The 27,558-nt window shown below is 38.6% G+C and overlaps 2 protein-coding genes across 2 annotated transcripts; both read right to left on the bottom strand.

Annotated features, from left to right (window-relative positions):
- Positions 1–79: 79 nt before the first annotated feature.
- Positions 80–12,363, bottom strand: p4htmb (prolyl 4-hydroxylase, transmembrane b). The gene is made up of 9 exons (XM_026924123.3): positions 11,465–12,363; positions 9,417–9,498; positions 9,117–9,307; positions 8,889–8,985; positions 7,866–8,028; positions 7,597–7,782; positions 6,005–6,095; positions 5,782–5,905; positions 80–4,837 (listed from the first exon to the last, which is right to left on the bottom strand). The coding sequence occupies exons 1-9, from the start codon at positions 11,777–11,779 to the stop codon at positions 4,647–4,649; spliced, it is 1,440 nt and encodes a 479-aa protein (XP_026779924.1). The 5' UTR covers positions 11,780–12,363; the 3' UTR covers positions 80–4,646.
- Positions 12,364–13,363: 1,000 nt separating this feature from the next.
- myhb (myosin, heavy chain b) lies at positions 13,364–26,481 on the bottom strand. The gene is made up of 41 exons (XM_026924135.3): positions 26,462–26,481; positions 26,287–26,344; positions 25,710–25,925; positions 25,481–25,624; positions 25,126–25,282; positions 25,019–25,046; positions 24,450–24,561; positions 24,250–24,342; positions 24,106–24,169; positions 23,883–23,981; positions 23,663–23,766; positions 23,377–23,515; positions 22,990–23,108; positions 22,752–22,901; positions 22,499–22,669; positions 22,092–22,398; positions 21,835–21,905; positions 21,629–21,716; positions 21,357–21,474; positions 21,091–21,214; positions 20,873–21,009; positions 20,512–20,767; positions 19,264–19,506; positions 19,011–19,187; positions 18,766–18,911; positions 18,576–18,666; positions 18,083–18,472; positions 17,870–17,996; positions 17,640–17,758; positions 17,355–17,551; positions 17,063–17,246; positions 16,643–16,808; positions 16,408–16,532; positions 16,007–16,315; positions 15,720–15,923; positions 15,484–15,609; positions 14,974–15,144; positions 14,606–14,710; positions 14,135–14,230; positions 13,673–13,804; positions 13,364–13,511 (listed from the first exon to the last, which is right to left on the bottom strand). Exons 3-41 carry the CDS (start codon positions 25,911–25,913, stop codon positions 13,491–13,493), a joined length of 5,814 nt encoding a protein of 1,937 aa, XP_026779936.1. The 5' UTR covers positions 25,914–25,925; positions 26,287–26,344; positions 26,462–26,481; the 3' UTR covers positions 13,364–13,490.
- Positions 26,482–27,558: the final 1,077 nt, after the last annotated feature.

Here is a 27,558-nt window from a genome sequence, read left to right as displayed (position 1 = left end):
ACAGATCATGTCAGTTGAGATACGGTGTTTGACCACACATTATACACAGTTTAGGTAACAAGTTTAAACTGATAGATCAACTCATGAGCACAACATTAAACTATAACCAACTGAGGCTAATCTGTTTTTTCCATGAATGTAATAACATATATGTACTGAATCTCTTTTATCCAATGAAAACTCAAGTGAACATTCTTTCACACTCCTTAGGAGGTATTGCAGTGCATAAATATGTAAACAAAGATTATAAAATATGGCTGCATTCCCTTAAATAAATTAATAAATAAATAAATAATGGTGCCTTCATTGTTCTACAGCAATGGTTCTCAAGGTTTTTGTAGCCAGGGATCCCTTTATCTGTAAAATAAATTCACCGGACCCCCTCAATACAGATTTATTTCATGAACATTAATTAAATGTGTACAATAATATTTTGTCTGTTTATTAAAGCCTTAGTTTCCACCAAAATAACATTAGGTCCAACATACAGTTCTTCCTCTTTTGAGTTATTGAGTTTTGGAATAAATCCATTCAATAACAAATATACTAACTTTCATAAAGTTAACTGCAACGAAATAAAAAAATATACATCACCAACCCCTTGGCTATGCTTCACGGACCTCACTTTGAGAACCACTGTTCTATAGAATGTGACAGCAAGAAAACACTGTTTTGTCTTTCATTGCATAAATATCAAGGCTCTTGTCCCTGAAGTCAATCTAACATCTAGGGTGTCAGTCCAGATATAATAGGAACGGTTAGGTAAAGCTTGACTCAGTCCTGAATGTGGGACACAGGATGTGAATTCAACATCATGCAAGTACATTATTAGTTATGTATAGTACTTAAGGACCTGTGTGTCTATGTGTATGCCTACAAGATGTGTGTCTGTTTGTTAGTGTGTACATGTTCTGTATTTGATGTGTGCTGCTATATAATAATTTATGTAAGGGTACTACACTAGAACTATATTTTTTGGTTCAGCTTTGTGGGCTTTTTCAAAGTAGAAAGGGGACTTGACAGCTGACTGTGTATTTGTGTAGAAATTATGAAAAAATTGTAAAACCTGCCTAGGTTTTACATTTCTTACCAAATATATGAAATCACAAAATAACTTGAACAATCAGCTATAAAAACATGCTATTCTGGTTATAGTGAAGTATAGTGCAGGAGCGGCTCGTGACCATAGACTTTGGTGGGGCAGGACAACATTAATACCAACGCAGCCTCAAACAAAGTTAAGTACAGAGGCTATCACACGACTTATGCTATACACTACTATCTAGTGAATTTTTAGAGTAACCCCATAATAGGCAGCTGATAGTTGACAAGATTTTAATGAACTAGAATAAACTATGTACACCAACATTCAATGAGAGAACAAACAGATGTAGTCTGATCTAAAATCTAGCGCCCCCAGCACAGACAAATAGCCTAATAAAGAGCCAAAAAATACAATTCCCTTAGTTAAGTCGAATTGAACATTTCTGACATAAAACTGCCACCTCATTGGCTCATTTGTAGCTTGTCATCCTTTCCGATGCCCAAGTTTTTAGATCACGGCTTTATTGAAATCGTTATAATTTTATAAGCAATTGGCGATTATGATTTATGATTGCTTCTGGTTGCAGATAATTGCACTCCAAAGACACATTCACAACCTAGCTAGTTACATAGTTAGCTAGATAAAAGTTGCTAATCACATCCTTGCTAAACACATCCTTTCTAATCAGGGAAAGGACTGAAAACGTGGCTGTGTTCATTGTGATAACTTGCAATTCAAATGGATTTTTAAAAGAAATTCAACTGTGTTTGATGTGTTTGAAGTGTGGTTCCCAAAGCCACTGTCACAGTGTGTGAAATGAACACAAAAGAGGTAATATCATTAACTGTCCTGTCTGCTGCCCCTCCCCTACTTATTAACAAAACATTTATTAACATTTACTGGCATGGGGCAGAGTAATTCCTGCCCCAATGGGTCTCTTTCAGCATGAGTTCTAGTTCCCAATTTTGACCATTCCATGCAATAATAACTCCACCAAGCTAAATGGGGGAACTGAGTATGCTGCCCCACAACTGATCTAGAAAGGCGAACAAATCAATGTAACATTGACATACAGTCCACTCCGAAAGTATTGGAACGGCAAAGCCAATGCATTTGTTTTGGCTATACACTGAAAACATTTGGGTTCGAGATCAAAATATGAATATGAGATGATAGATCAGAATTTCAGCTTTAATTTCCTGATATTTACATCTAGATGTGTTAAACAACTTAGAACATGGCACCTTGGTGGCAGACCACCCAATTTTTAGGTGAGCAAAAGGAACAGACAGTCTTAAAATAAATTAAAGTAAATAACACTTGATATTTGGTTGCATAACTGCATGGCGAGCCACTGACATCACCAAACTGTTGCATTTTTCCTTTTTTCTGATGCTCCAGGCTTGTACTGCAGCTTCTTTTAGCTGTTTGCTTTGGGGGTTTCTCTCTTCATTCTCCAGGATGTGAGGTGCATGCTCAGTTGGGTTAAGGTCTGGTGATTGACTTGGCCAGTCTAAAACCTTCCACTTTTTTCCCCTGATGAAGTCCATTGTTGTCTTTGCAGTGTGTTTTGTGTCATTGTTTTGCAGCATGATGAGGTTGTTCCCAATTAGATTGGATGCATTTCTCTGTAAACTCGCAGACTGAATGTTTCTGCAGACTTCATCCTGCTGCCACGATCATGAGTTACATCATCAATAAAGATTAGTGAGCCTGTTCCAGAAGGACAGAGTAAATTGTTGTATTGGCTATGCCCAGTGCTTGTGCAATGGGTCTGATCGATTTTCCCTTTTTTCTCAGCTTCAAAATGGCTTGCTTTTCTCCCTTATACAGCTCTCCGGCCTTCATGTTGATTTATCCTTTTTAACAACAAGTCTTCACAGGCAAAACCCAGGGCTCAAACCAAGAATACATATTCATAGACATTAACTGTTTAAACAATCAATCTAACAGGACACACCTGGGCAACAAGAAACACCTGTCAGTCACATGTTCCAATATTTTTGATCACTTGAAAAATGGTTGGATTCAAACAAAAGGTGCCATGTTCTAAGTTGTTTAACACATCTAGATGTAAATATCAGTCTATTCTTCTTTTGATCTCAAACCCTAATGTCTTCAGTGTATAGCAAAAACAACAGAATTGACCTTACTGTTCTAAAACTTTTGGAGGGGACTGTATCTATCAAATAGCAACATTTTTTTAATATCGTTGGTCACTGAAAAGAGGTAATTAGTATTTCAGCTGAATTTAAAATGTATGGCATTGTGAATCAGGACTATCATGATTAAAGTTTGTTGAATGGCAGATATATATGATTAAGCTTTTCCCCACCTGCCCCTATGGACGAGCCACCACTGGTATAGTGAACGCTGGTGATGACTTGTTCTGAAGAAATTAACTTACAGAACAAACAACTAATAGCTGAGATCCTGTTATTTTCCAGCACATAAAGCTCAGCTCCACCTCTTCGTTCATGAATCATATGATTCATTTCTACATGCATATAAGCATTAGGGGTGTAACAATACACAAAATTCAAAATCAGTATGAGATATTTTTGATACAGCAATAATAAGCATTGTCTGTATATGTACCTTAGGTTCCCATTTTCAATTGACTAAAACATTTGATATTATAAAAGTACAATAATTGAAACTTGACACAGTGATTGTGTGATCCATTCAGAATCTTAGCAGCATATAACAAAAGCTGTGCATTAGAATGTAACGTAATTAAACATGGCTAAGCTTTCACTGGTGTGACTCAAGTTTTTCTCAAGCTAATATGCTAGTACACCAATCAGCTAGCATACTGACTCATGAAAAAGGGCGTGCTTGAAGGAGATTAGGCTTATTTAGCCTATATTATGCAGTCTATTGAATGTATTGTTTGATATGCAGACGTATCAAATCAAGAGCCTCATATCGAATGATACGATATGCCATATCGTTACACCCCTAATAAGCATGCATTATGCCTGCATGAATATGCACAGTGTATATGTTTATGTTTACAGGTTTGTGTATCTACATAAAGCTGGGCATTATGAAAAAAATCCAATATAGATTTTTAGCAACGTAATGATTAGGTGATAATCATTGGGGAAAAAACTAGATTTGGTGAGCACTGACACAAGATTTAAAAAACTGTGTCAGAAATGAGCTAGTTTCAGTTTCTATGACCAGACAGTAAGCCCTGTCTCTCTATTTTCAGTGGCTGCTGTGCTCAACCTGTCTCTCTCGTCTCTCTCTGTGCTCATACAGAGCAGCTGCAATAACACTACCAATAACATAATTTTAGAAGTGTTCATAAATATTAGTAAAATAAACGAAATACTCTGTATCTGTACAGAGTACCATGTACCACACGTGCAAGTATTAAAGTTGTATCCCTGTGTCCCAATAAGTCATTCTAATATACATATATGTATGTGCATCCATACATATGATTGTTTGTGTATCTGCATGTTCCAGCACAGTGTTTCTGTATGTGCTTTTGCATGTCTTGGTGTGTGCATGCTACGCATGTTCATGTGTATGTGTTTGTGGACCTGCATATGCATGTGTAATGCAAGTCTTGTGAAATACATGTATGTAGTTACAGGTCCTGGTGTGTGTCTGTGTTCTGCTGCTCCTGAGATTCCGGCTGCTGAGACATGAGCTGCTCGTACCGGGCTTGCCGTTGGTAGTCTGGGTCAACATTGATCCAGTTGTTGGCAATCCATTTTACCCCTCGAGTGACAACACAGCCCCCATGTAGTGCATACTCATCCTGTTCACCCACCCAGCCTAAAGGGGGTGACACAGCATAGCATAATACTTTACTCATGCAAATCCCCAGTACAGAGGCTAATAGCTAACATGCTATACATACCAATTAAATATGAATTAGGACATATTTCAGAACAATATGTAGACCCACTATAAATGTTTTATGCACCAGTACTAAGACATAGCTCTTATGATACTGATATGACTAACAAAATCTCGTGTCATGTTAAAAAGAAAACAGAATGCTCTCAGTAAAACAAATGGATTAGGAAACACTGATATTATAAGGGAAAAAACAATAATAATAGTAATAGTTTTAAGTTAAATTAACAGGGATAAAAAATAAACCTTGTACAAAATGTAACAGGATTGTTTCAATACTACTGCTCTTACCCTGCTAACCAAAGTGTTTATAAGAATTTAAAATTAACAGGCATTGGCTTATAAGACAAGAATAAAGATCACTAGTAGGTCACATGACCATAAAATATATGTAGGCTTTACCTGTGCTAGGAACTCAATAACTTGCCTAAAACCCCCTGGAACCCCTTTCTCCGACAAGTCCTTTTAACTGGTGTCTATATTTATTATTCTGCTTTTTAAAATTGACCAATACTTGGATTCCTTCTGGCTTCTGCCGGAGATGAGAAAACAGTGAGCGCTTCCTGCTTATACTGAAGGAATCTTTACCAACATGTCAGTTCAGATGGGATATATGTCACCTGGGGTTATTTCTACTAGTCATTTAAATACGATGTATTCCTCCCAGACACATGCACTCACAGTCTATTAAAATTACTGACATGGTGGATTTGGACAGGACTCAAATATAATAAATACATTACCCCACCTCCCCATGTAAAACTAGTCCAATCCAAATAGAGTTGTAGGCAGACATCGTTATACTAGTGTGTAATGCAGCAGACTACAGACATTACAAAATAGCCCTTCTTCTTTCTTACCTTTTCCATCAGACAGATAGTTGTACCAGAACACTGCTTTGCCCATTGTGGGCTTCACTCTCAGGTTTCCTTTATCACAGTGCTTCCTCGTGTCCAACAAATCAACATCGTCTTGTATGAGAGCCTGAAAAAGACAAACATCCAGTTACTACTTAAACTTCAGATCAGTGCACTGTTCCAACACTCAACATATACACAAAAGTTTTAAAACAGTAAGACTCACCACTTCATCATAGGTTCTGTTGTCTGCTACAGGAAAAGTGGTTTCCCCTCCTTCCTCTACTGTGTTCAGGTAAAACAGTACAGTAATGTACCTGAAAATATAAAATATATAAAGCTCTATCTTCATAAAGCATAGGTACAAACATTCATATGTACAGACACACACAGACCTGTCACAATATAAGGTCAATATGCATACATACACTCACCACCCACTTTAATAGGAACACCTGTACACCTGCTCATTTATGTAGTTATCCAGTCAGCCAATCATGTGGCAGCAGCACAATGCATGAAATCATGCAGATACAGGTCAAGTGCTACAGTTAATGTTCACATCAAACATCTGAATGGGGAAAAAATGTGATTTCTGTGACTTTCTGTGACTCGCCTCTGGCTTGCTCATTAGGGATAAATTCACATATTTACAATTTATTTTGGTTTAATTTAATTTGAATCTATTTATTTCTGTAAAGCTGCTTTGTGACAATGTCCATTGTTAAAAGCGCTATACAAATAAAATTAAATTGAATTGAACTTTAACTGGGGCATGGTTTTGGGTACCAGATGGGCTGGTTTGAGAATTTCACAAACTGCTGATCTCCTGGGAAATTCACACACAACAGTGTCTAGAGTTGAAAAGAGAGATCAGAGGAAAATGGCCAGATTGGTTAGAGCTGCCAGGAAGGATATAGTATAATCAAATAATCATGCTTTACAACTGTGGTGAGCAGAAAACATCTCAGCATGCACAGAACATTGAACCTTGAGGTGGATGAGCTACAACAGCAGAAGACCACATTGGGTTCCACTCCTGTCAGCCAAGAACAGGAATCTGAGGCTATCATGGGCGCAGATTCACCCAAACTGGACAACTGAAGATTAGAAAAATAAAATCACCTGGTCTTTTTCCAATTGTCTTCAACTGTACCATTCACACCATTCTTTGTAAAGTCTAGAGACTGTTGTGTGTAAAAATCCCAGGAGATTAGCAGTTTCTGAAATACTCAAACCAGCCCATCTGGTACAAACAACCATGGCATGGTTAAAGTCACAAAAATCACACTTTTCCCCCATTCTGATGTGAACATTAACTGAAGCTCTTGACTTGTACCTGCATGATTTTATGCATTGTGCTGCTGCCACATGATTGGCTGATTTGATAACTGCATAAATGAGCAGGTGTACAGGTGTTCCTAGGATGATGAGTGTATATACTGTACATAATATTCTGGGTAACACGAGAAGCTGCATTTTTTTGTCTCATTAACTTCGAGAGAGAAAAAAGAGAGACTGGTCTACGAATGACTGTTTATAGCTGTTGAATTAATAAATAATTGTTATTGGAAAATAACCAACAATGGGGTAGCATGAAGTGGCTCAACATGAAATGTTGTTCATTCATTTCCTAAAACGTTAATTATTTTCTTATATTCATTATTTTCCTATAACAGCATCCCCTCTTGTGTTTTATTGCTTACAGATTTATTTTGCATAAGTGTATTATGTGTAAGACCTCATATTTAGTACATAGTCAGTAATTCAGCATATGTCCTCATTTTAACTCAGAAACTCCAGATTTCATTGGCTCACCTGCAGGAAGTCTGGAACGGCGAGGAGGAGTTGACAGTGAGGTGAGTGTGTGTGCAGGTTGTCTCAGGGTAAACTGGCCCGCTGTCATGATGAGCATGGTAATGACCACCTTGCTCATAACGCACCACCTGAAGAGGTTCACTCAACTCCACCAATGCAGATGGAAGCCTTGTTAAACGTGTGACCCTACATAAACAAATCAAATGAGCATTATTTTAAAGGAAAGAAGAGAGCTGGTAAAAGATTACATAAACTCATGGAATGGATACCTGTTGCGGAGATCTCTGAGGACCTGGTGTGCTCCCTGACCCTGGTAGAGCCATGTGTGTCTGCTGTTCCTCACCAACTGGTTCCTGTTCACCCCCCGTTGGTGTAGGAAGCGCTGGAATGCGTCACTGCTCAGCTGCCCAAACTCCTCTACACTCAAGAGACCTGAATACACATAAACAATAAACTTTTTTTTTCCCTAAAATTGGTACAGTACTAAAATGACTTTTTCAACATGACACTTTAGTTCTCAGTTGATCTTTTGCTGTGCCCTGTCCACTTACAGTTACAATATGCATGTGAAGGTTACATCACAATCTCTCAGTAACCTTTAAAAAAAAAAGCTAATAGCATAAAGACTGAAGTTAAAGCCTACAAATTCAGGCAAAAAAAAAATCAGTATCCTCATCAAGTAGCAAGCCATGCAAATGACACAGTAAATAAAAGAGCTGCAGTGCAGCATTGCTCTTGCACTGCGTGGTAGGTAAATGTGTGACTGCATTTACTTAGTTCTTTTTCAGTATTTCCATTGTTAGTTGGCTGAAAGTGAGTAAAGTTATCATTCTTCATATTCACATTTATTTATTTATTTGTAGCAACATATGGTATGTTGCATTAGCAATAACACAGAAAGACCCTGTTAGCCCAATTTCCTAGCTAGCCACATATATTAGAGTAGACATTTTATGATGTGTGTGATATTTTTTTTTTTTTTTGACAAGCTTAGATTGGTAATGCAATTTTCTATAGATCCTACACATCTCCTACTGTGTCTTAGCTTTAGGTAATGAGTAAAACTTCAATAGCACCCACCCCAAACTTATATGATATCACCCAATCGAATACAAGTTTTCTTACGCATAACATAACGGTACACTGTACAGCCCTGGTGAGGTTTTTCAAAGTTATAAGAAATATGGATACCAACACAAACCTAATGGCTATAAAAAATGAGCCTTTCTCGTTTTCTCAGTGTTATATTTAGTCTCGTGTAAGGTTATACTAGAAGTATCCTTGGTCTTTACCGTTACCATCCTTGTCCACCTTGAGGCCAGCGTAGATCTCTCTGAGGTTCTCAGGAGTCAGCCATATACCATCTCTCACTCTGGAATGTGTTAAAATCTGCAACAGGGACAGCATGCAGATAACATATCTTTTCAAAGATAAACACTGCATCTGTTATGTCTATTGTATCACAAACAAGTACAAACTGATATACACTCATGCATCCTCACTCACACAGAAACACACACCTCATGTGGCTGCAGCTGGCCATCCTGATTGAGGTCAAGCAAATGGAAGATCTCTTCAGCGCTGAGGTTTAGCTGCTGGCTGAGCTCTTCCTGTCCCTCAGGCACCATGACTTGACTTTCCACCAGACCCTTCAGCTGAGCCAGACGCATCACCACTGCACACTCTCTCTCAGAGAGGAAACCAGGAATTTCTGCACACACACACACACATACAACAACATCATAACATTTGTATCATGTGCATGTGTGTGTTAACCGGATAAGCTGAACACCACAACTCAAACAGGTACAGATAATTACCAAAGAGCAGAGGCTTCAGACTGAGGGTCTTCATCTCATGTACTTTTCCTGGCACCAGAGACACTTTTTGCACATGACCAACCTGAAGGAGAACAATTGCTTCATGAGTAATGTTTATAACTACTCTAATCAATTTTTATTGTCAACCTGTGTAGGCTATAATGGAAAATATAAGATCACACACAGCACTCTCACAGGACTATATAACATGTAAGGAGTGTGGAATAAATGTAGGAGAAGAAAAACAGTGTGGAAAATTTCAGTCCAGCAAATTGACACAGTCACAGATTCAGGATACAAAGTGGGATAACAAAGTAAGTGTTATATCTAGTCAATTCCGTCTACATAAACATTATTGCTGTATTATCAGGCTTTATTATTTCCCTGCAGGATCATTATTTATGCTGATTAGTTTCAGAGTCCCTCTTAAACCTAATACCCAAGGTCACCATCAGAAGCTATTTGCACAACTGAATCCACACTTGAAACCCATCAAACTCATTTCGAATCAAGGTTTCACGGTTTTGCAGTGGATGGCTTTGCTGCCTCACACCGTCTATGTGGAGTTTTTGTGCATGTTGTATGTCAGTGAGTTTCTTCTGGGTTCTCCGGTTTCTCCCCAAAACATGCTGGATTGGCTTTGCTAAACTGCACATGAATGAGTGTGTGAATGCGTGTGGATGGTACCCTGCGATAGACTGGCATCCCATTCAGGGTGTATTCCTGCCTCACATCCACTGTGGATGGGACAGGCTCCAGAATCACCACAACCCAGACCAGGATAAAGAGGTTACTGAAGATGAATGAATGAATGGATGAATAATTAACTGAAGTGGAATGGAAGACCTGCCAATTCTGCCTGAATAAATATTATTGCTGTATTATCAATGCACAAATCCCATCACAGTGTGATATGAACCCCCAAAAAATACAGTAAGTAGCATTACAAATTATTATAAACCCATCATAAACCACTGCGGTTAAGCCAGCCGCTCCTCCTGAAACCACTGTTAATGTAGCCGCACGTAAAATTTAGGGGCGCGGCTTTTAGACGCTTAGAGGTAATAGGGAGCCCCTACATCACTAAAGCAACTTAACTTTCATACAAAATGATAATTTTAAATAAATGAGTAACAAAACCAACACACAACGATTCACAGTTTTTTATAATCAACGATTCACGGTTTTTTATAATCCTTTACATTTAAAAAATGGGCAAAATCGATCAAGTTTCGATAGACACTAGAAAGCATTAAGCCAATTAATTATTATTATTATTATTATTATTATTATTATTATTATTATTATATAGTGAACTGATATAAGGGGGTTTGATCATCGATCAGGGATTTGAAAGTTTATAATTAAAAAGATATAATAGATTAGGCTCCTGGCTCAAATATATTGACAGATCCAGTGATTTGAAGAGCAATTACTTTACAATTCTACAGTAAAATGAATTTATTTCTATTGTGTGAACTGATATAAGGGGGTTTGAGGTTTGAATATTTTTTTCAGCAGTAAAATGAAGTGAAACATTAATATTTTGGTGTCAGAGACTTCCTCTATGAAATGAACCATCTTTCCTTTTTAAAAATGTATATATGCTTTGGTTAATAATAATAATAATAATAATAATAATAATAATAAAAGTTTCTCAAAAGATGTTTCAGTAAATTTAGATATATTTGGCTTAATGCTTTCCAGTGTCTCTTTAAACCTGATCGATTTTGCCCATTTTTTTTAATGTAAAGGATAATTTAAAAACAAATAAACTGTTGTGAATCGTTGTGTGTTGGTTTTGCTACTTATTTATTTAAAATGATTATTTTGTATGAAAGTTAAGTTGCTTTAGTGATGTAGGAGCTCGCTATTACCGCTAAGCGTCTAAAAGCCGCGCCCCTAAATTTTACGTGCGGCTACATTAACAGTGGTTTCAGGAGGAGCGGCTGGCTAGTCAGAAACCAGTGTGAACCTGCTGATTAGCTCCAGCATGGAATGCATGCAGCACTGATATTACTGAGTGATGAATTAGAGCAGATCCTGACCCGTATTCCCTCGATGCGCGGAAGGGGAGTGTGAGCAGCCGGCTGCTCTGCTGGTGCCTCAGGACCGCGGCTCCGGCTGCTGAACTCTCTGCTGGAGGAGGCGCCCGCGTCAGCGCCGGTGTTGTAATGCACGTACAGTAACAGGGCAATGACATTAAGGATGTAGACGTGGAAGAAAACCATGACCACTACAAAGTATGATCGTGAACAGACATTGTTCTTCTGCACCGGGAATCGCTCTCGGTGTGACAGCGGCGGATGAAATGACGAGCGCGCGCTGCCATCCTCGTGCACCCGGCCCTCGGCTTCCGTCATTGTGCCTGACTCCCGGCGACTGAGTGAGTCAGTGAAAGTCCGTCAGCTGGTCGGTTCAGCGGATTCTCCACAGAGCAGGTAGAGCACAGACTGTGGTTTATGGGACGCTGCAATGACAGCGAAATGTTCACGCATGAAAACATAACATTCGTCACGGTCAACGTAGCCGCCTAACTAACCTTCTAGATAAAATTACTAAGCAGCTCGTCACACTGGGTGTCAACGACATGTCAACGTATTAGAGGTTAAGGATAAGTTTATTTTCGAGCAGCTAATGTCTGAGTAGCGGCTAAGCCGAGCTGAAAGCTTGCTCACACAGCAGCAGCGCGCTCTCGTCAGTGTTTCTACCGCACACACGCTCTCAGAGCTCCGGCACCAGCGGCACTGCGCAGCTCCGTCTCCCGGGATTCAGATCCAGCCGGACGCCAGCCATGATGCTATTACTGAAGTTAGTCCTTTAACACTTCCCATTGTGCAGTTTAGGACATCTGGTCAAGTGTTTCGCTCCTGTTACTCGCTCGTAACGACCTTTACAGCTGACCCCGGCGCAGAGAAGCCCTGCCTGGAGATGAGCCGCCATTGCTATGGGGCTGACAGCTGCTGCCGCATCGCGACTGCGCAGAGAAAAGCGGAAATGGCGACGCCTGCTGGTGGCGATGTTGAACTACAACCGACTGCAGTTGCGGCTTGAAACAACATTGAATCACAAATGTCAGCTGTTAAAGGAACATCCAAACGTCTGTCTACTAGTTAAAGTGTGCTATTACCATGAACATTACTTTCAACACGTTTGTCTGTGCTGAAAAAAGAACAGAAGCCCCGTTGATTTAAATAGAAGCCTTAACAGCAGATGTTGGGGTAGTTTATATTTGGGATTTGAGGTGAAGTGTGAGAAGAGGGAATCTACCTAACCTAGCCGCTTACATTAGTACCACACTAACTAATTGTCAGTGGTTATCAGCTTTGTGGTTGTAGGATGTGATTATGTAAAGGCATGATCAAGATAAACTTAGAAAGGTTCAAGACGTTACTTTAAGCAGACGACTAGTTTATCCTCAGCTTCCTTCAAACACTTGGCTGGAGATAACATGTCTAAATCAGTAACAGTTAAGCTGGACTGTGGACAGAGTGAGCACAAAGACTTAATCACTAGAGACATGTTTGCCATATATTCATGTGATGGCTATATTTAATAAGTCTTATAAGGATGTGGAAAAGAGGATTAGACCAGATTAGACCAGAATAAAGAAAGATACAGAACTTTTACAAAAGGGATGAATAATATTGTCTTATTATGGGTCAGTTTAATCAGGCAAATAATGGAAAACTATGATGTCTTGCTCAATCAGTGCTCATGAGTATTGGTCCAGCCTTCACACTACAACAAATGCACCAACAATTAATGAGTACCTAGTTTTGAATTTGTCATCTAGGCCTATTAGTGAGCCTGTGTTAAGAACAGAGATGGAATCTTAATATAGCTATTAAGTGTGGATCTAAATATGTGACTTTGTGTAAGCTAGAGGCACTGAAGCATCAATCATGTTTCTAGCATGATACAAATGGACCAAACAAACAGAGAAATCAGATCATAAGCTCTTTTATTGGTGTAGGCATACTCCAGTTAATAGTTCTGATGAGAATTTTGCATGCAACTCATATTATATGAGTTCTAGCTCCTCTGTGCTCTTCTGTGCCATCCTTATCATGTTCATTCTTCAGCTTCTTTACCCTGAAAAACAAAGAGGTTCATTCATTCATTCATTCATTCATTCATTCATTCATTCATTCATTCATTTCTCTAAGCACAAAATGTTTCCTCATTTGCAAGTCTCTTTGGATAAACGTATCTGCTAAATGAATAAATGTAAATGTAAACGTAAAAGTACTTACCCTTCCTAATTCACGGCTCTTGGCTCGGAGCTTGTTGACCTGCGACTCAGCAATGTCAGCTCTCTCCTGAGCCTCCTCCAGTTCATGCTGCACCTTCCTAAATCTGGACAGGTGAGTGTTGGCCTGCTCCTCCTGTAAACAGATTTAGTGGTTTTATTCATTCTTAGCTGCAAAATGCAAACTGATTTGCTTTGAATAATTTAAGTGCTGCAAAGAGAGTTACTTTCATATTGCTGCATAGTGGTTCCATTTTTGTTATATGTTGAAAGTATGTTGTGAATTATAAACCTGGCATTCACATATAAAGTTTAATTTTAATTTACAAATAAATATAAAATATATTACAACATAATATATCTGGAAACTCAACCTCTCTCTGAACTGGTCTTATCTCCCCGCTTAGGTGAGTGCAGTTGAAATCCAATTAAACTGCCATATGTACAAAGTCTAAAGATTACTCACAGATTCCTCAGACTGTCTCTTGTAGGCCTTCACTTTCAGCTGTAGTTTGTCCACCAGATCCTGCAGTCTGGTCACGTTCTTCTTATCCTCCTCAGTCTGTGGGGAACAATTAAACATTTTAAGTAAATATCTCGGTTAAACAGGTTACTTTCTGACCAAAAATATTGGACAACTGAGTGTCAAGAACATGAGAAATGAGAAGTTGTGTTGTTCTGTTTCACATTACACCAGTATAGAGAAAAAAAAACTTTCTAATGGGAACTGGCTTAATAGTTTCCATTAACCATTAAAATAATTAGACAATGACATGAAAATTGTTAATGAAACCATCATGTCAATTCCAGTTAGGATTTTTTTTTCAGCAGAGAATATCACATTTAGTGTAATTCCCTCTTCATGATAATTTGTAGCTGTAAATGCTGTAGTTGTAAATGTTGAGTTAAGAAGAAAGTGTATAGGTTGATGTAGTACCTGGTAAGTAAGTTCTTTCACTCTCCTCTCATATTTGCGGACACCTTTAATAGCCTCAGCTGCACGCCTCTGCTCACCTTCAACTTCATTTTCCAGCTCACGGACCTGAAGAATATGCAACATTTTAATTATCTGTAAGTTCTAAATGAAAATAAAATGTGATTCAGAAATATATTTAGACATGGCTAATAACTATTTACTATTACTATTAAAATTTGTCTTAAAAACAAATTTCATCCAACCTTATCAAAATGTCTTTTTAGTTCAAATTAATTCTGTATAGTGTATCCTCTTGTGTTTGAACGGTGGCGTAAATGAAATTATTCAGTATGTACAAGCGCAGAACTACAGTGCATTATTATACATACTCTAGCCTCCAGTTTCTGGAGTTGTTTCTTGCCACCTTTCAAGGCCAGACTCTCAGCCTCATCCAGGCGGTGCTGAAGATCCTTTACTGTGGACTCCAGGTTCTTCTTCATCCTCTCCAGGTGAGCACTGGTGTCCTGCTCCTTCTTCAGCTCCTCTGCCATCATGGCAGCCTGCAATGAAAATTTTTATTTAACCTTTAAATGCAAACAACCTATGACGTTTTTGTTTTGATTTCCATCTCCATGAAAAAAAATGAACAAAAATATAAGTAAGAACTAAAAAAAATATGACAAAATGTATTTTATTGTATTATTTTATTTTTATTAATATGAAGTTTTGATAAGTTAGGTATAAGTGCTGCTGTGTATGTGATAGTGACCTTAGCTAGGTATGTTCAGGCATGCACTGACTGTACATGTACAATCATGCTGATGGAGAGCTTTATTGTATTGTTTGCTGATATATTACAAGTGGAACCATTTTGCTGTAAAGTGCACTATTTCACTCACATCAGTGATAGCTTTCTTGGCCTTTTCCTCAGCATTGCGTGCTTCCTGAAGAGTGTCTTCCATTTCACCCTGAATCTGCACAAGATCAGTCTCTAGCTTCTTTTTGGTGTTGATAAGGCTGGTATTCTAAACAGACAGAAATGATTAGGTTCAGTTAGGGTTTAAATAAAAAGACAAATTATTAGGACTTAACGCACTATAAGACCTCAAAATTTGCAACAAATAATTTTTCTTACCTGAGAATGGAGCAGAGTCACGCGCTCACTGGCATCCACCAGCTCCTGTTCAGCCACTTTGCGGCTTCTCTCGGTTTGCTCCAGAGCAGTTCTAAGCTCCTCGATCTCTGCCAGCAGCAGATTGTTTCTCCGCTCCACCATGGCCACCTGCTCCTTCATGTCTTCTTGTACTCGAATAGCCTCATCAAGATGCAGTTGGGCATCCTGGAAAAAACAACAGTGAAGTGGTTTTCTTTTTCTTTTTTTTCTTTACATTTAAGGTTTAGTCTTTCAGCTTATAAACCAACCTTAAGCTGGCCTTGGACATTCCTGAGCTGTTTCTGGGCTTCAGAAGCCTGGCGATTGGCATGGCTCAGTTGGATCTCCATCTCGTTGAGATCACCCTCCATCTTCTTCTTGATTCTGAGAGCATCGTTTCTGCTTCGGATTTCAGCATCCAGAGTGGTTTGCATGGATTCAATCACCCTCTGGCTGTTTCGCTTGATCTGCTCAATCTCCTCATCCTTCTCAGCCAATCTCCTGTCAATCTCACTCTTCACTTGGGTGAGTTCAAGCTGGATACGGACAATCTTGGATTCCTCATGCTCTAGCGTCGCCTGAAACATTCAGTGAAAAGAATTTCAAGAACAGTATTCACAGAATAAATATTGTATTATTGAGACCTGAAGCTTGCTTATATGTAACATACCTCAGCTTCCTCAAGAGCTGCCTGTATTTCTGATTTCTCAGCCTCCACTGTCTTCTTTCCCTTTTCCAGCTCATGAATAGTTTTTCCAGTCTCACCGAGTTGCTCGGTTAAATCTGAGATCTCCTCTGTATGGACAGGAATACACACAATCTAACATTCTGAAAGAGGTCTTAAACAGGACACCAGTTTATATGTCATGGGATTATTTTGTAGGGAGGTATACATGTGGACTTACGCTGAAGGTTTTTGTTCTCCCTCTTCAGAGTCTCCAGCTGCTCTAGAGTTTCTTCATAAGAGTTCTTCATCTTGAAAAGTTCTGTACTAAGAGAGCGAGCCTCTTTCTGTGCTCCCTCCAGCTCTGCTTGGCTTTCCTCATATTTCTGTTTCCATTCAGCCAAGATCTTCAAATAATCAAGATCGTCAGTTATATTTCAGCTTCTGTGTTAATTGTATTGGTATTTTAACACTACAAATACAAGCTTGATAATTAGATATGCCATATACTTGCTGTCTGCTGTATATAAAGTATATATACTACCTACTTTTGTTCCTTTTGAGATATTTAAGATCATTATTACTTCTTGGTAAAAGTGTTTTAAGCATATTCACTAACTGAGAAAGTGGAATACTGGCAGCAATATAGGTTCAATATTACCTTATCAAAGTTTCTTTGCTTCTTGTCTAGGTTGGCAGCGAGTGCATTAGCTCTCTCTACATCAATCATTAGGTCCTCCACTTCATTGTGTAATCTCTGCTTTGTCTTTTCCAGTGATGCACACTTGGCATTCACGGCTTCAATGCATTCCTCAGCATCCTGCAAGCGCTGGGCAAGCTTTTTCCTTACAAAGGTAATGGAGTATCACTATACTATTACATAATTTTCTTTTATCATAGATATTATGATATAATTATTCTAGAAATTATGATGAGATGAGAAACACATTTACTTTGCATCCTCAAGTTCCTCAGTGCGCTGGATGGCATCAGTCTCATATTTGGTTCTCCACTGAGCTACCTCACTGTTTGCCTTAGACATTGCACGCTGCAACTCAGCTTTGGCTTCCTGCTCTTCTTCAAACTGCTCTCTGAGAAGGTCACAGTCATGGCGAGCTGACTGCAAACTATGGGCCAGGGCATTCTTTGCCTTGAAGTCCACAAAGAATTGCAATATTTATGCTTGGATAAACATTTAGATTGATTTTTAAAGTTATTTTAAAAATATAACAACTAACCTTGACTTCTTCTTCAATATGCCTTTTCAACTCCTCAATCTGCTGTGTAAAAGCTTGTTTACTTCGAGTCAGCTGAGAAACAAGAGCTTCTTTCTCTTCCAGTTGACGCCCAATTTCACCTATTGCAGAAATAACAACATAATTTAGAAAATTATGAAGAAAATCTTCAATTATCAATCTTTATTCTTCAATAAACTGCACTGCTGTCCTGGTTTACTCAGATTATTTACCATTTTCTGTCTGAAGACGTGCTTTTTGGGTTCCAAGGTCATTCAGCTGACGAAGTTGTTCCTCATTCTTGGTCTTGAACTCACTCACTTGATCTTCCAGCGTACGGCACATCTTTTCAAGGTTAGCCTTTCAAAAACCACAAGTGCCATTTTTTAAAATTTTCTTGCTCATTCAGCAAATTGCCTCACAGTGGGGATTAATAATTTGCTTACCTTTGCTTTGGCAACAGCCTCCATGTTGCTAGTCAGATCATCAACCTCCATTTTGAACTCACTCTTCTCTTTTTCCAGCTTCTGCTTGACCCTCTGAAGGTTGTCAATCTGCTCTCCAAGCTCTGCTACGCTGTCAGCCTGCTTCTTACGAAGAGCTGCAGCAGTGGCTTCATGCTGCAGGGTGGACTCTTCAAGATCACGGCGCAACTTTTGGAACTCAGCCTCACGTTTCTTGTTCATCTCAATCTGGGCAGAAGTGGCACCACCAGCTTCCTCAAGTCTCTCACTGATCTCTTCCAGTTCTCTGGAAAGATCAGCTCTCTGCTTTTCAACCTTAGCACGGGCAGCCCGCTCGGCTTCGATCTCCTCTTCAAGCTCCTCAATACGTGCCTATGATGAATATATTATTCTGTGATAAGTTATACTGCATTAATAAGCACAAATTAATAATTTAATTAATTAATTAATAAGTGACAAAATAGTTTATAATGACCTGGAGCTCTTTAATCTTTTTCTGAAGCTGTGCTCCAAGAGACTGCTCATCCTCAATCCTGCTAAGAAGTTGGCTTGTCTCAAAGTCCTTCCTGTTGGTCATAACAATAAATAGCTCAGAGATGACCATTTTGAATAAAAGCCTCATCCATTATTTTTAGTGAACAATGTCATGGTCTTTGAGCTCTCACTTTTTAAGCTTTTCATCTGACTGTTGCTTGTCATTTTCCAGATCCATTATGGATTCCTGGGCCAATTTGAGGTCTCCCTCAAGCTTTCTCTTAGCTCGTTCAAGATCCATACGCAGTTTCTTCTCTTGTTCGAGAGAGCCCTCAAGCTATTGTATACAGAATCCCACATTGGGATACAGATTGAGCACTTAGACAATAATATATGATTTTTAATATAAAATAGGTTTATTTTCTGAGAACCTTACATCGTCTACTTGTTGTTCCAGCTTAACCTTGGCTTTAGTCAGAGTATTGACTTTGTCTTCCTCTGCTTGGAGATCATCAAGAGTTTGCTGATGTGCCTCTTGAAGAGCTTTCTTTTCCTTTGTTAACTTCACAATGGCCTCATCTAGAGATGCCATTTCTTCAGTAAGGTTTTTGACCTGAAAAGAAACTTACATAAGCATTGGTGGCAGTCATAATATCAAATGATATATGCCTTATCCATAAAATAGAGACCTTGTTCTCAGTAGCATGCTTCTCCTTCTCTACTTTAGCTAGGGTTAGCTCCAAATCATCAATGTCTTTCTTCAGCTCAGAACACTCATCCTCCAGTTTTCGTTTCTTGCCAGTCAGTTCAGCATTGATTTCCTCCTCGTCCTCCAGTCTCTCGGTTATCTCTTTGAGTTTGGCTTCGAGCTGGATCTTGCTTTTGATGAGCCCCTCACATCTCTCCTCAGCATCTGAGAGATTTTCAATTTCCTAGAATTGGAAATAATAATAATAATAATAATAATAATAATAATAATAATAATAATAATAATAATACATTTTATTTGTTGGCACCTTTCATAACACTCAAGGACACCTTACAGTACCACAAGAAAAAATAACATAAGAGTAACACAGTTTAAATAGATACGTAAAATTAAAATAGATACAGAAATAATATAGATGAGTTAATTACAATGAATAAGCCAATTTAAACAGATGCGTTTTAATCTCGGATTTGAACTGTGAAATGGAGTCCAGCTGACGGATATGCACTGGGAGTGAGTTCCAGAGTTTGGGTGCAGAGCACCTGAAAGCTCTGGCACCTATGGTGCTGAGTTTAAAAGCTGGAATAGTGAGTAGCACAGCTGGGGAGGATTGTAGAGAACGTGTCGGGGTATAAGGATGGAGAAGATCTGAAAGGTAGGAGGGAGACAGATTATGAATGGCTTTGTGGTGAACTCGTTGTTGGACAGGAAGCCAGTGGAGCTGAATAAGGGAGGGTGTGATATGGTCAGTGGACATTGTGCAAGTAATAATTCTTGCAGCTGAGTTTTGAATGATTTGGAGCTGGTGGAGAAGTTTATCAGATATGCAAAAAAGGATGGCATTACAGTAGTCAATACGGGATGTTACCAGAGCATGAATAAGAACTTGATAAGAGATGAATTATGATAAGAGAGGGAAGGGCAGAGTCTAGCAATATTGCACAGGTGGAAGAAGGCAGTATGTGAGATGTTACTGATGTGAGGACTGAAAGAGAGTAAACTGTCCAATATGACATCAAGGCTCTTTGTTTGGGAGGAAATGTGAACCGTGCTGTCATCAATGGTAATAGTAAAAGGGGACGTTTTGGAAAGTGTGGACTTAGAGCTAAAATGATGCTGCTTTCTTTTCTAGGTTGGTAGTGAGTGCATAAAGCTCACTTTTCAGTAAAAATTAATTATGAACTGAAAACCTTAAGGAACTTGGTTTAAAGATGTGATCAAAACTTACTGCAGCTACTTGTAACTGCAGGTCATTTTTCTCCTGCAGTAGTGTAACCATTTTTTCCTCTAGCTCTTTCTTCTTTGCTAGAGCCTTTGCCAGATCCTCTTTCATTTTCTCAAAATTCTCCTTCATGGCAGCCATTTCTTTCTCAACCTCTGCACTTTTCAGAAGTGGCTTGATCTTGAAATACAGCTTCATCCACGGCCAGTGTTTCACATTCATGAATGAGCGGATGTTGTATTGGATGGTGAAGATAGATTCTCTGTTACAAAGTCAGAGTTAGAGTCTTTTTGTCAGTATTCTGGGGTAATAACAATAAATTTATCCTGAAACAAACATACATTCAAAAACCCAAACAGAACCCTACCTTCTCTCCATCATCTTGACAAACTCTCTCCTCATAAGGAAACCTCGGCACAGTGCCTGAGTCATGGTTACAAGAAGAGTAAGCTTTTCATCTCGCATCTCCTCAAGAAGACCTAACAGTCCAGCTTTGAAGAACACCTGTAAATAGGTTTTTATATTTATTAAAACACAATTCTCTAGTGAATGCTAGTGAAAGTCAGCTTTGCTACCATTTCTTACCTTGGTGTGTCCGAACTTGTACTGGGTATGATCCACATCGATGGAACCGAGAAGCTTTTCTGAAGCTTTCTTGTTGTCAATGAACTGCCCCTCTGGGATGACACTGGCATTCAATACTTTGTATCTAAAAGACAGGAAAACTCCTTAACTTTGACAGTAGGTTGATGCACACCTGTGGGCATATGTATTAACTATGTGCGATTATAGTTTGCTGAGATATAGAAATTACATCTACAATACACATGTATATTATGTGCAGAAAATACCTCTGTTTAAAGTCACCATAGAGGATTCTGCTGGGGAAACCCTTTCTGCAGATTCTGATACCCTCCAGTACACCATTACAGCGCAACTGATGGATTACCAGAGCATTCTCCATCAGGCCTAAAGGTGCGAAGAATGTGTCAGACAGTATTAAAAATCAAGAAATGATTTAACATGGATTGCCAAATGTCCCTGAGGCTTTTGGTTGTTTCAGCCTAATTTCCATTGAACTATAGGACATATGCACAAAGAAGAAAAGGCGATTTAATCTTGCCTGGTGTCTTGGTCTCATTTGGAATAATGCAACGCACAAAGTGTGGATGAGTGCTTCTTAAGTTGGTCATAAGCTTGCCCAGGTTTTCCTGTTGGATTGGAAAACAACCATATAAACAACCATCCATCCTCTTTCAAAGACATATTGAGGGTTTAATATCTCATTGCTTTAGATGCATTAGAAGAAATGCATATATAATATTTTACCCGAAACAGAGCTGACACAGTCTGGAAGGAGCCACCCTTCTTCTTCCCACCTTTTTTGGGACCTCCTTCAGCTGTTGTTTCAAAATACGAGTAAAGTTACTTTGATTCAGCAATGTTATCAAATTGAACAAGTTTTGAGACACATTACATTTCACTCAGCCCACTTTTCCCCAAGAGCATTAAACAAATATTCTAATACTGAAGCAAATATCAACTTCTTTAGTACAATAGTTTCTACAAAATAAACTGCAACACACCTTCAGAAGAAGCATGAGAAGCAAACAGCGTAGACAACAGTTTAACTGATGACTTCTGGTACAGCTGAACAACAGAGTCATTCAGGGGGTCCTTATTTTTATCCAGCCAGCCTATGATGTTGTAGTCCACTGTGCCAGCATAGTGCACCAGGGAGAAGTGAGCCTCTGCCTTGCCTTTAGTGGGCTTTGGCTTCTGGAAGGGTGCACTTTTACCAAGGTGTTGGTCAAACAACTTGTTCTTGAATGTCATGTCTGTGGCCTTGGGGAACATACACTCTTCTTCAAGGATGGAGAAAATACCCATTGGCTGTGTGTAAGAATACAATTTGCTTATTTTTCCAGGAGAACAGCAAAATAATAACTTTGTTCACCTACCAAAAACTGTTAACTAGATCATTATTACTCACCTTCTCTATAAGCTCAATGCAGGCTGCCAAGTCCATACCAAAGTCAATAAACTCCCACTCAATTCCCTCTTTCTTGTATTCCTCTTGTTCTAGCACAAACATGTGGTGGTTGAAAAACTGTTGCAGTTTCTCATTAGTGAAGTTGATGCACAGCTGTTCCAAGCTGTTGAACTGTTAAATAGAAACAGATGAGCTACTTTCCACTCTTTTGTCATAATGGAATGATATTTATCTTAGCACCAAATTTACTTACATCGAAAATTTCAAACCCAGCAATATCCAGCACCCCAATGAAGAACTGCCTTGACTGTTTGGTATCCAACATCTCATTGATGCGGTAAACCATCCACAAGAACATCTTCTCATAGACTGCCTTACTCAGAGCCATGGTTGCATTGTGGACCTGTTTGAAAGAGTAAAAAATATATATAATTTTTTAAGTAAATAATTGTCATTGTAAATATTCTCTGTTTCTGTGAAGTTCTCTTTACCTGTGGCACAGTCTGCCCTTTGGTCACAAACTCATTCCCAACCTTGACTCTGGGAAAGCACAAAGCTTTCAGCATGTCAGCTGAATTTAGGCCCATGAGGTAAGCGATTTTATCAGCCACTGAAAGAATGTAGAAAAGAAGGTTTGTATAAATTTATACAACTACAAAAACACCTTTCAATTTAAGTAAACTATATTTTGATATGCTTGTCATTCCAAAAGCTGGTCTATGGGCAAAAAAAATCTTTGTCATGTATTGTATCCTAAGAAATTACATATAATCAATCATACAATACATCTCACGCCACATTAGTGCAATACAACCATGAAAAGTGATAAAAGTCTTGTCGTTCTGAATGATCAGAACCTGAATTGAAGTCTCCCTTACCCTCAGTGCCATCAGGCTCGGCCTGCTCCTCTCTCGGCTTTTGCTTAAATTTCATGTTCCCGTGATGCATCACAGCTCCTGTTAGCTTGTACATGCTCATCTTCTCCTCTGCAGTGAAGCCCAAGATGTCAATGGCTGTCTGAAAAACAAGAAAGCGCTCATTTACACATCACGTAATATCAGTGGTCAGACACAAAAGGCAGCCTCGAGCAGATAGAACAATTCTGTCTAATCTCATAAATTGCATTAAACATCAGAGATTACACCTGTGTAAAAATGTTCTTACATCTGTGGCAATAAACTCTTCCACGTCATTGATGCTTTTGACCGTGATCTCCCCCTGACTGATCTGTGGATAGTCATATGGGTTGGTGGTGATAAGGAGAGCCTCTGCAGAAATGAAAAAAGAACAGAAAAAAATATCATTTACAGCATAGTATACTTTTGCTTTGCTTGTGTGCACAAAGTGCTATCAGTTTAAGACTCCTCATGTATGCATGCATTACCCAGCAGTTCAGGCTTGTGCCCAGTTGTGAGCTGGTAGAAAATGTGATAGCTCCTCTCAGCTGACAGCTGGAAGGTCACTCTTGACTTTTCCAGCAGATCTGTACAGATAATCATATGGGATAAATACTACTGAGTGATGAGGAGATACATATATACAGTGTATACATACATACATACATACATACATACATATATATATAACTATTTCATGAAACAACTTACAAGTTTCAATATCAGCTGAAGCCAACTTTCCGGTGGAGCCAAAATGGATTCTGATGAATTTACCCTATGATGTTTGAGATTATGTTTAATAGTATACATGCTAAAAACATTGTCATTATTAAAAAAAAAAAAAGAGTTACTTACAAAGCGAGAGGAGTTATCATTCCTCACAGTCTTTGCATTACCATAAGCTTCCAGCAGAGGGTTGGCTGCAATGATTTGATCTTCCAGGGACCCCTGAAGATATATTGACAAAAATATTATGACAAATAAAACTAATAACAAGCATTTCACCAATTAGTATACTGCTTACACTACAAACAGCAGTGCTCTATTTCACCAACCTGCATTTTTCCAGGAGCAGCTTCTGCCTTCTTCTGTCCAGACACTGCGATTGTCGCAAAGTACTGGATGACCCTTTTGGTGTTTACAGTCTTTCCTGCACCAGATTCTCCACTGTAATGAAAACTAGTTCAGAACTTACAGCTGTATGCTATAACAGTGCTTTTTGCAGTCCCTAAAGCATAACTCTATGTTCCAGTAAAAAACTGTTCAGTATCTGAAACCTGCAAATGGTCTGCCATTTTCTTATTTGCATCCACTGATTTTCCATAATGCTCAAAACATTATTCTATTATTATTAATTCATGAAACATGAACAAAACAAACTATACCACCCATATGTTCATATTTATTGCAGTTACGGTGGTTATATACCCCAGTGCCCACTTACTTATGATTTAGCAGAGAAAAGTCTACTCATTCAAGTTATCGTATAGGCATGGTCTTTGTGTAATATTATTTTAAAATGATGCTCCCAGGTAGCTCTTGAATCCTCTAGTTCATTATTGGCCACCACAGTTTATGAAGCTTAATATCTGATTTTATATAGGCGCAGCATTTCAGGACTTACGTGATCAGGATTGACTGGTTCTCCCGGTCTGGAAAAAAAAGTCTATATGTATTTACTAAGCACATAACTGATTAATCATATTTGGTAGAATTTTGAAACCTTCATACCAGTGAGCATGAACTGATAAGCGTTATCAGAGATGGAGAAGATGTGAGGAGGGGCCTCGACTCTCTTTTTGCCCCTGTAGGCCGTCACGACCATACTGTCATACACTGGGAGCCACTTATAGGGGTTCACAGTGACACAGAACAACCCAGAGTAGGTCTGTACAAGGAGATTAAATGCTAAATGTAAACTATGTGTGTAAATCAGTTAGTGTGTCAGTAAACTATGTTAAATGTGGCAATGAATACAAATAGTTATGCTTCTGCACTCTATTACTGTAAGGTACGTAATACTGGTCTGTGAGAAAAGTAATGGAATCAAATGTAGCTAAAATATATTATGTATCCATGTACTCACATAAATCATCCATGCTGCATAACGCTCTTTGAGGTTGTACAGCACAGCAGGCTCATTGAGGTGGGTCATCATAGCCATGTCCTCAATCTTATCAAACTTTGGAGGATTCATGGGGAAGATTTCATCTTCCTTCACTGTCAAGACCTGCAGTGAAATAAGAGCAGTTAAATGTCAGTGACATCAATATCAGACATTAAACACTTCTTTGGGTTCATCTTTCCCAACTCACTTTGCCACACAGAGTTTTGACGGTGGCTTTGCCTCCCTCTCTGCTCTGGAGGACCCCTTTGAGGAACATCTCAGTCGGCTCTGACACAAAGTAGGCTGTTTTGGCATCAAATGGTAAGTTTTGTGCCTCAAGCCTTTCTCTCTCTGGCTTCCGAAGGTACACGGCCGCCGGGCCAAAGCACTCCATTTCCGTATCCATGCTCATGGTGACACCGTCCTGGAGAGTACATTACCATTTTATTGCTTTTTGTAGATCTTTTTGTCTAATCGTGTAACAATTTTTGTCTAATTGTGTAACGCTGAGAATAAATTACTATGGTCATATAATGAGTTTGATATTGGAAATGACAAACATCATTAACGTAGCATATTCCTTCCATGTGCTATGTACATGTGACATGCAATAGCTTCAGCTATTTAGCTATGATGTTGCATACTGACCAAAGTCTAACACTTATTATCTGATAATCCTTGTGATCTTGGCACAGTAGATTTAAATAATGAGGCATTACACAATTCTACTGATGCAATTTTTTTAACAAATATTCAAGCACAAACATGATGGTAGTTGTATTTACCCTGTCTGGTGCCTCTCAGGAAATTCAGAGATGATTGTTTTGGGGCTCCTGTGTGATTCTGTTAAAGACAACAAAGTTTGTGTCATCAATCAAAATTTTAGGACTTGGTTTTTGAAGGAGCCTCCTTTTGTTTTGTTTTGTTCTTGTACAGAAGAAACAGCTGTAAGTCACTCACCTACGTTGGGTGCCTGCGTGTCCGATGAGGATTCTCCAGCTGACTCTTATATAGACCTTTAAATGTGTCGTCACCATAACTGAGCCACTCAGTTTGGTCATGAATTTTTACTTCGTTTGCCCACTAATGTTTGCCTTCCTTAAGCAGCATCTTATGACCACACCAGTGTATTATTTTTATCCTGTGATGAACTGATGCCATCTTATGAGCACAGTCGTGTTGTTTTAGCACATAATAGATGTAAATAATAACTAAAAAATCAAAAGGTCTGTATTGTTTGACTTAATCACAAAAATGCAAGAGGATTGTTTTTGTTGCTATTATTATTATTATTATCATTATTATTATTATTATTATTAGAATCATTATTATTCACTACATTGAATAATCACTATTGATTTACTACAACTGAATCAATCAAAAATGATATTTTTCCCATTTTTCCCCCATTTTTTTCTGTCTTTTGGCTTTCACAGAAGGATCATCATTAAAAACTGAGGTCAGATAGCTGAGTAGCTCAGGTAGTTGTTAATCCTTATTTTGAATGTCCTCTGGCATTATAAAGCTCCCTGCTATAACTGTGGATAAGACACCAAATGTCATTTGTATAAAGTTACAAGGGCCACAGAAGCCCAACATGTTATGAAGAAATAAAATTGGTATATTGTCATACCAAAAGCTCTAAGAAATGGCAAGAGCTGCCAAAGAGATTATAGTGTGCCACACTAAAGACAGCTGGAGTTCCTCAAGTCTCTCCCGGGGCTCTGACAAAGACTAAGATGTTGACAGGCTCACTTCAGTCATTCTGAACTTGTAGCTGCATCTTTCCTCCGTCTTCACAGACACATGATGATTTACTGTCTTTTCCTTCCTTTTTTTAATATAAATGTGAAATAATAATAGGGCGTGTGTGGGACATTCAAATAAGCCCAAAATTAAAAATGAATTAATCAGGAAACAAAGAGAGTTGGTTTTATAATGATATTCTCTACACTTCAGTGAGGATGAGGAACAAAGAAAGCTGTCAGTTTGGTAAAATAGGAAGATTCCCTTTATAAACAAAAAGGATGCATCTTTAGAAGGCAAGTCAGTAGTGT

This window comes from Pangasianodon hypophthalmus, chromosome 2, assembly GCF_027358585.1.
Source record: "Pangasianodon hypophthalmus isolate fPanHyp1 chromosome 2, fPanHyp1.pri, whole genome shotgun sequence".
NCBI lineage: Eukaryota > Metazoa > Chordata > Actinopteri > Siluriformes > Pangasiidae > Pangasianodon > Pangasianodon hypophthalmus.
This window is presented reverse-complemented; position numbering and strand designations above follow the sequence as displayed.

Excerpts from the sequence above, each read along its gene's own strand:
- p4htmb (XM_026924123.3), bottom strand. The coding sequence starts at position 11,779 with ATGACGGAAGCCGAGGGCCGGGTGCACGAGGATGGCAGCGCGCGCTCG. Across the intron at positions 8,986-9,116 it reads GCCAGCTGCAGCCACATGAG|ATTTTAACACATTCCAGAGT; the intron begins GTGTGTGTTTCT and ends TCCCTGTTGCAG. Across the intron at positions 4,838-5,781 it reads CTATCTGTCTGATGGAAAAG|GCTGGGTGGGTGAACAGGAT; the intron begins GTAAGAAAGAAG and ends CACCCCCTTTAG.
- myhb (XM_026924135.3), bottom strand. The coding sequence starts at position 25,913 with ATGAGCATGGATACGGAAATGGAGTGCTTTGGCCCGGCGGCCGTGTAC. Across the intron at positions 25,047-25,125 it reads TTATCAGTTCATGCTCACTG|ACCGGGAGAACCAGTCAATC; the intron begins GTATGAAGGTTT and ends TTTTTTTTCCAG. Across the intron at positions 22,902-22,989 it reads AAGGGCAGACTGTGCCACAG|GTCCACAATGCAACCATGGC; the intron begins GTAAAGAGAACT and ends TCTTTCAAACAG.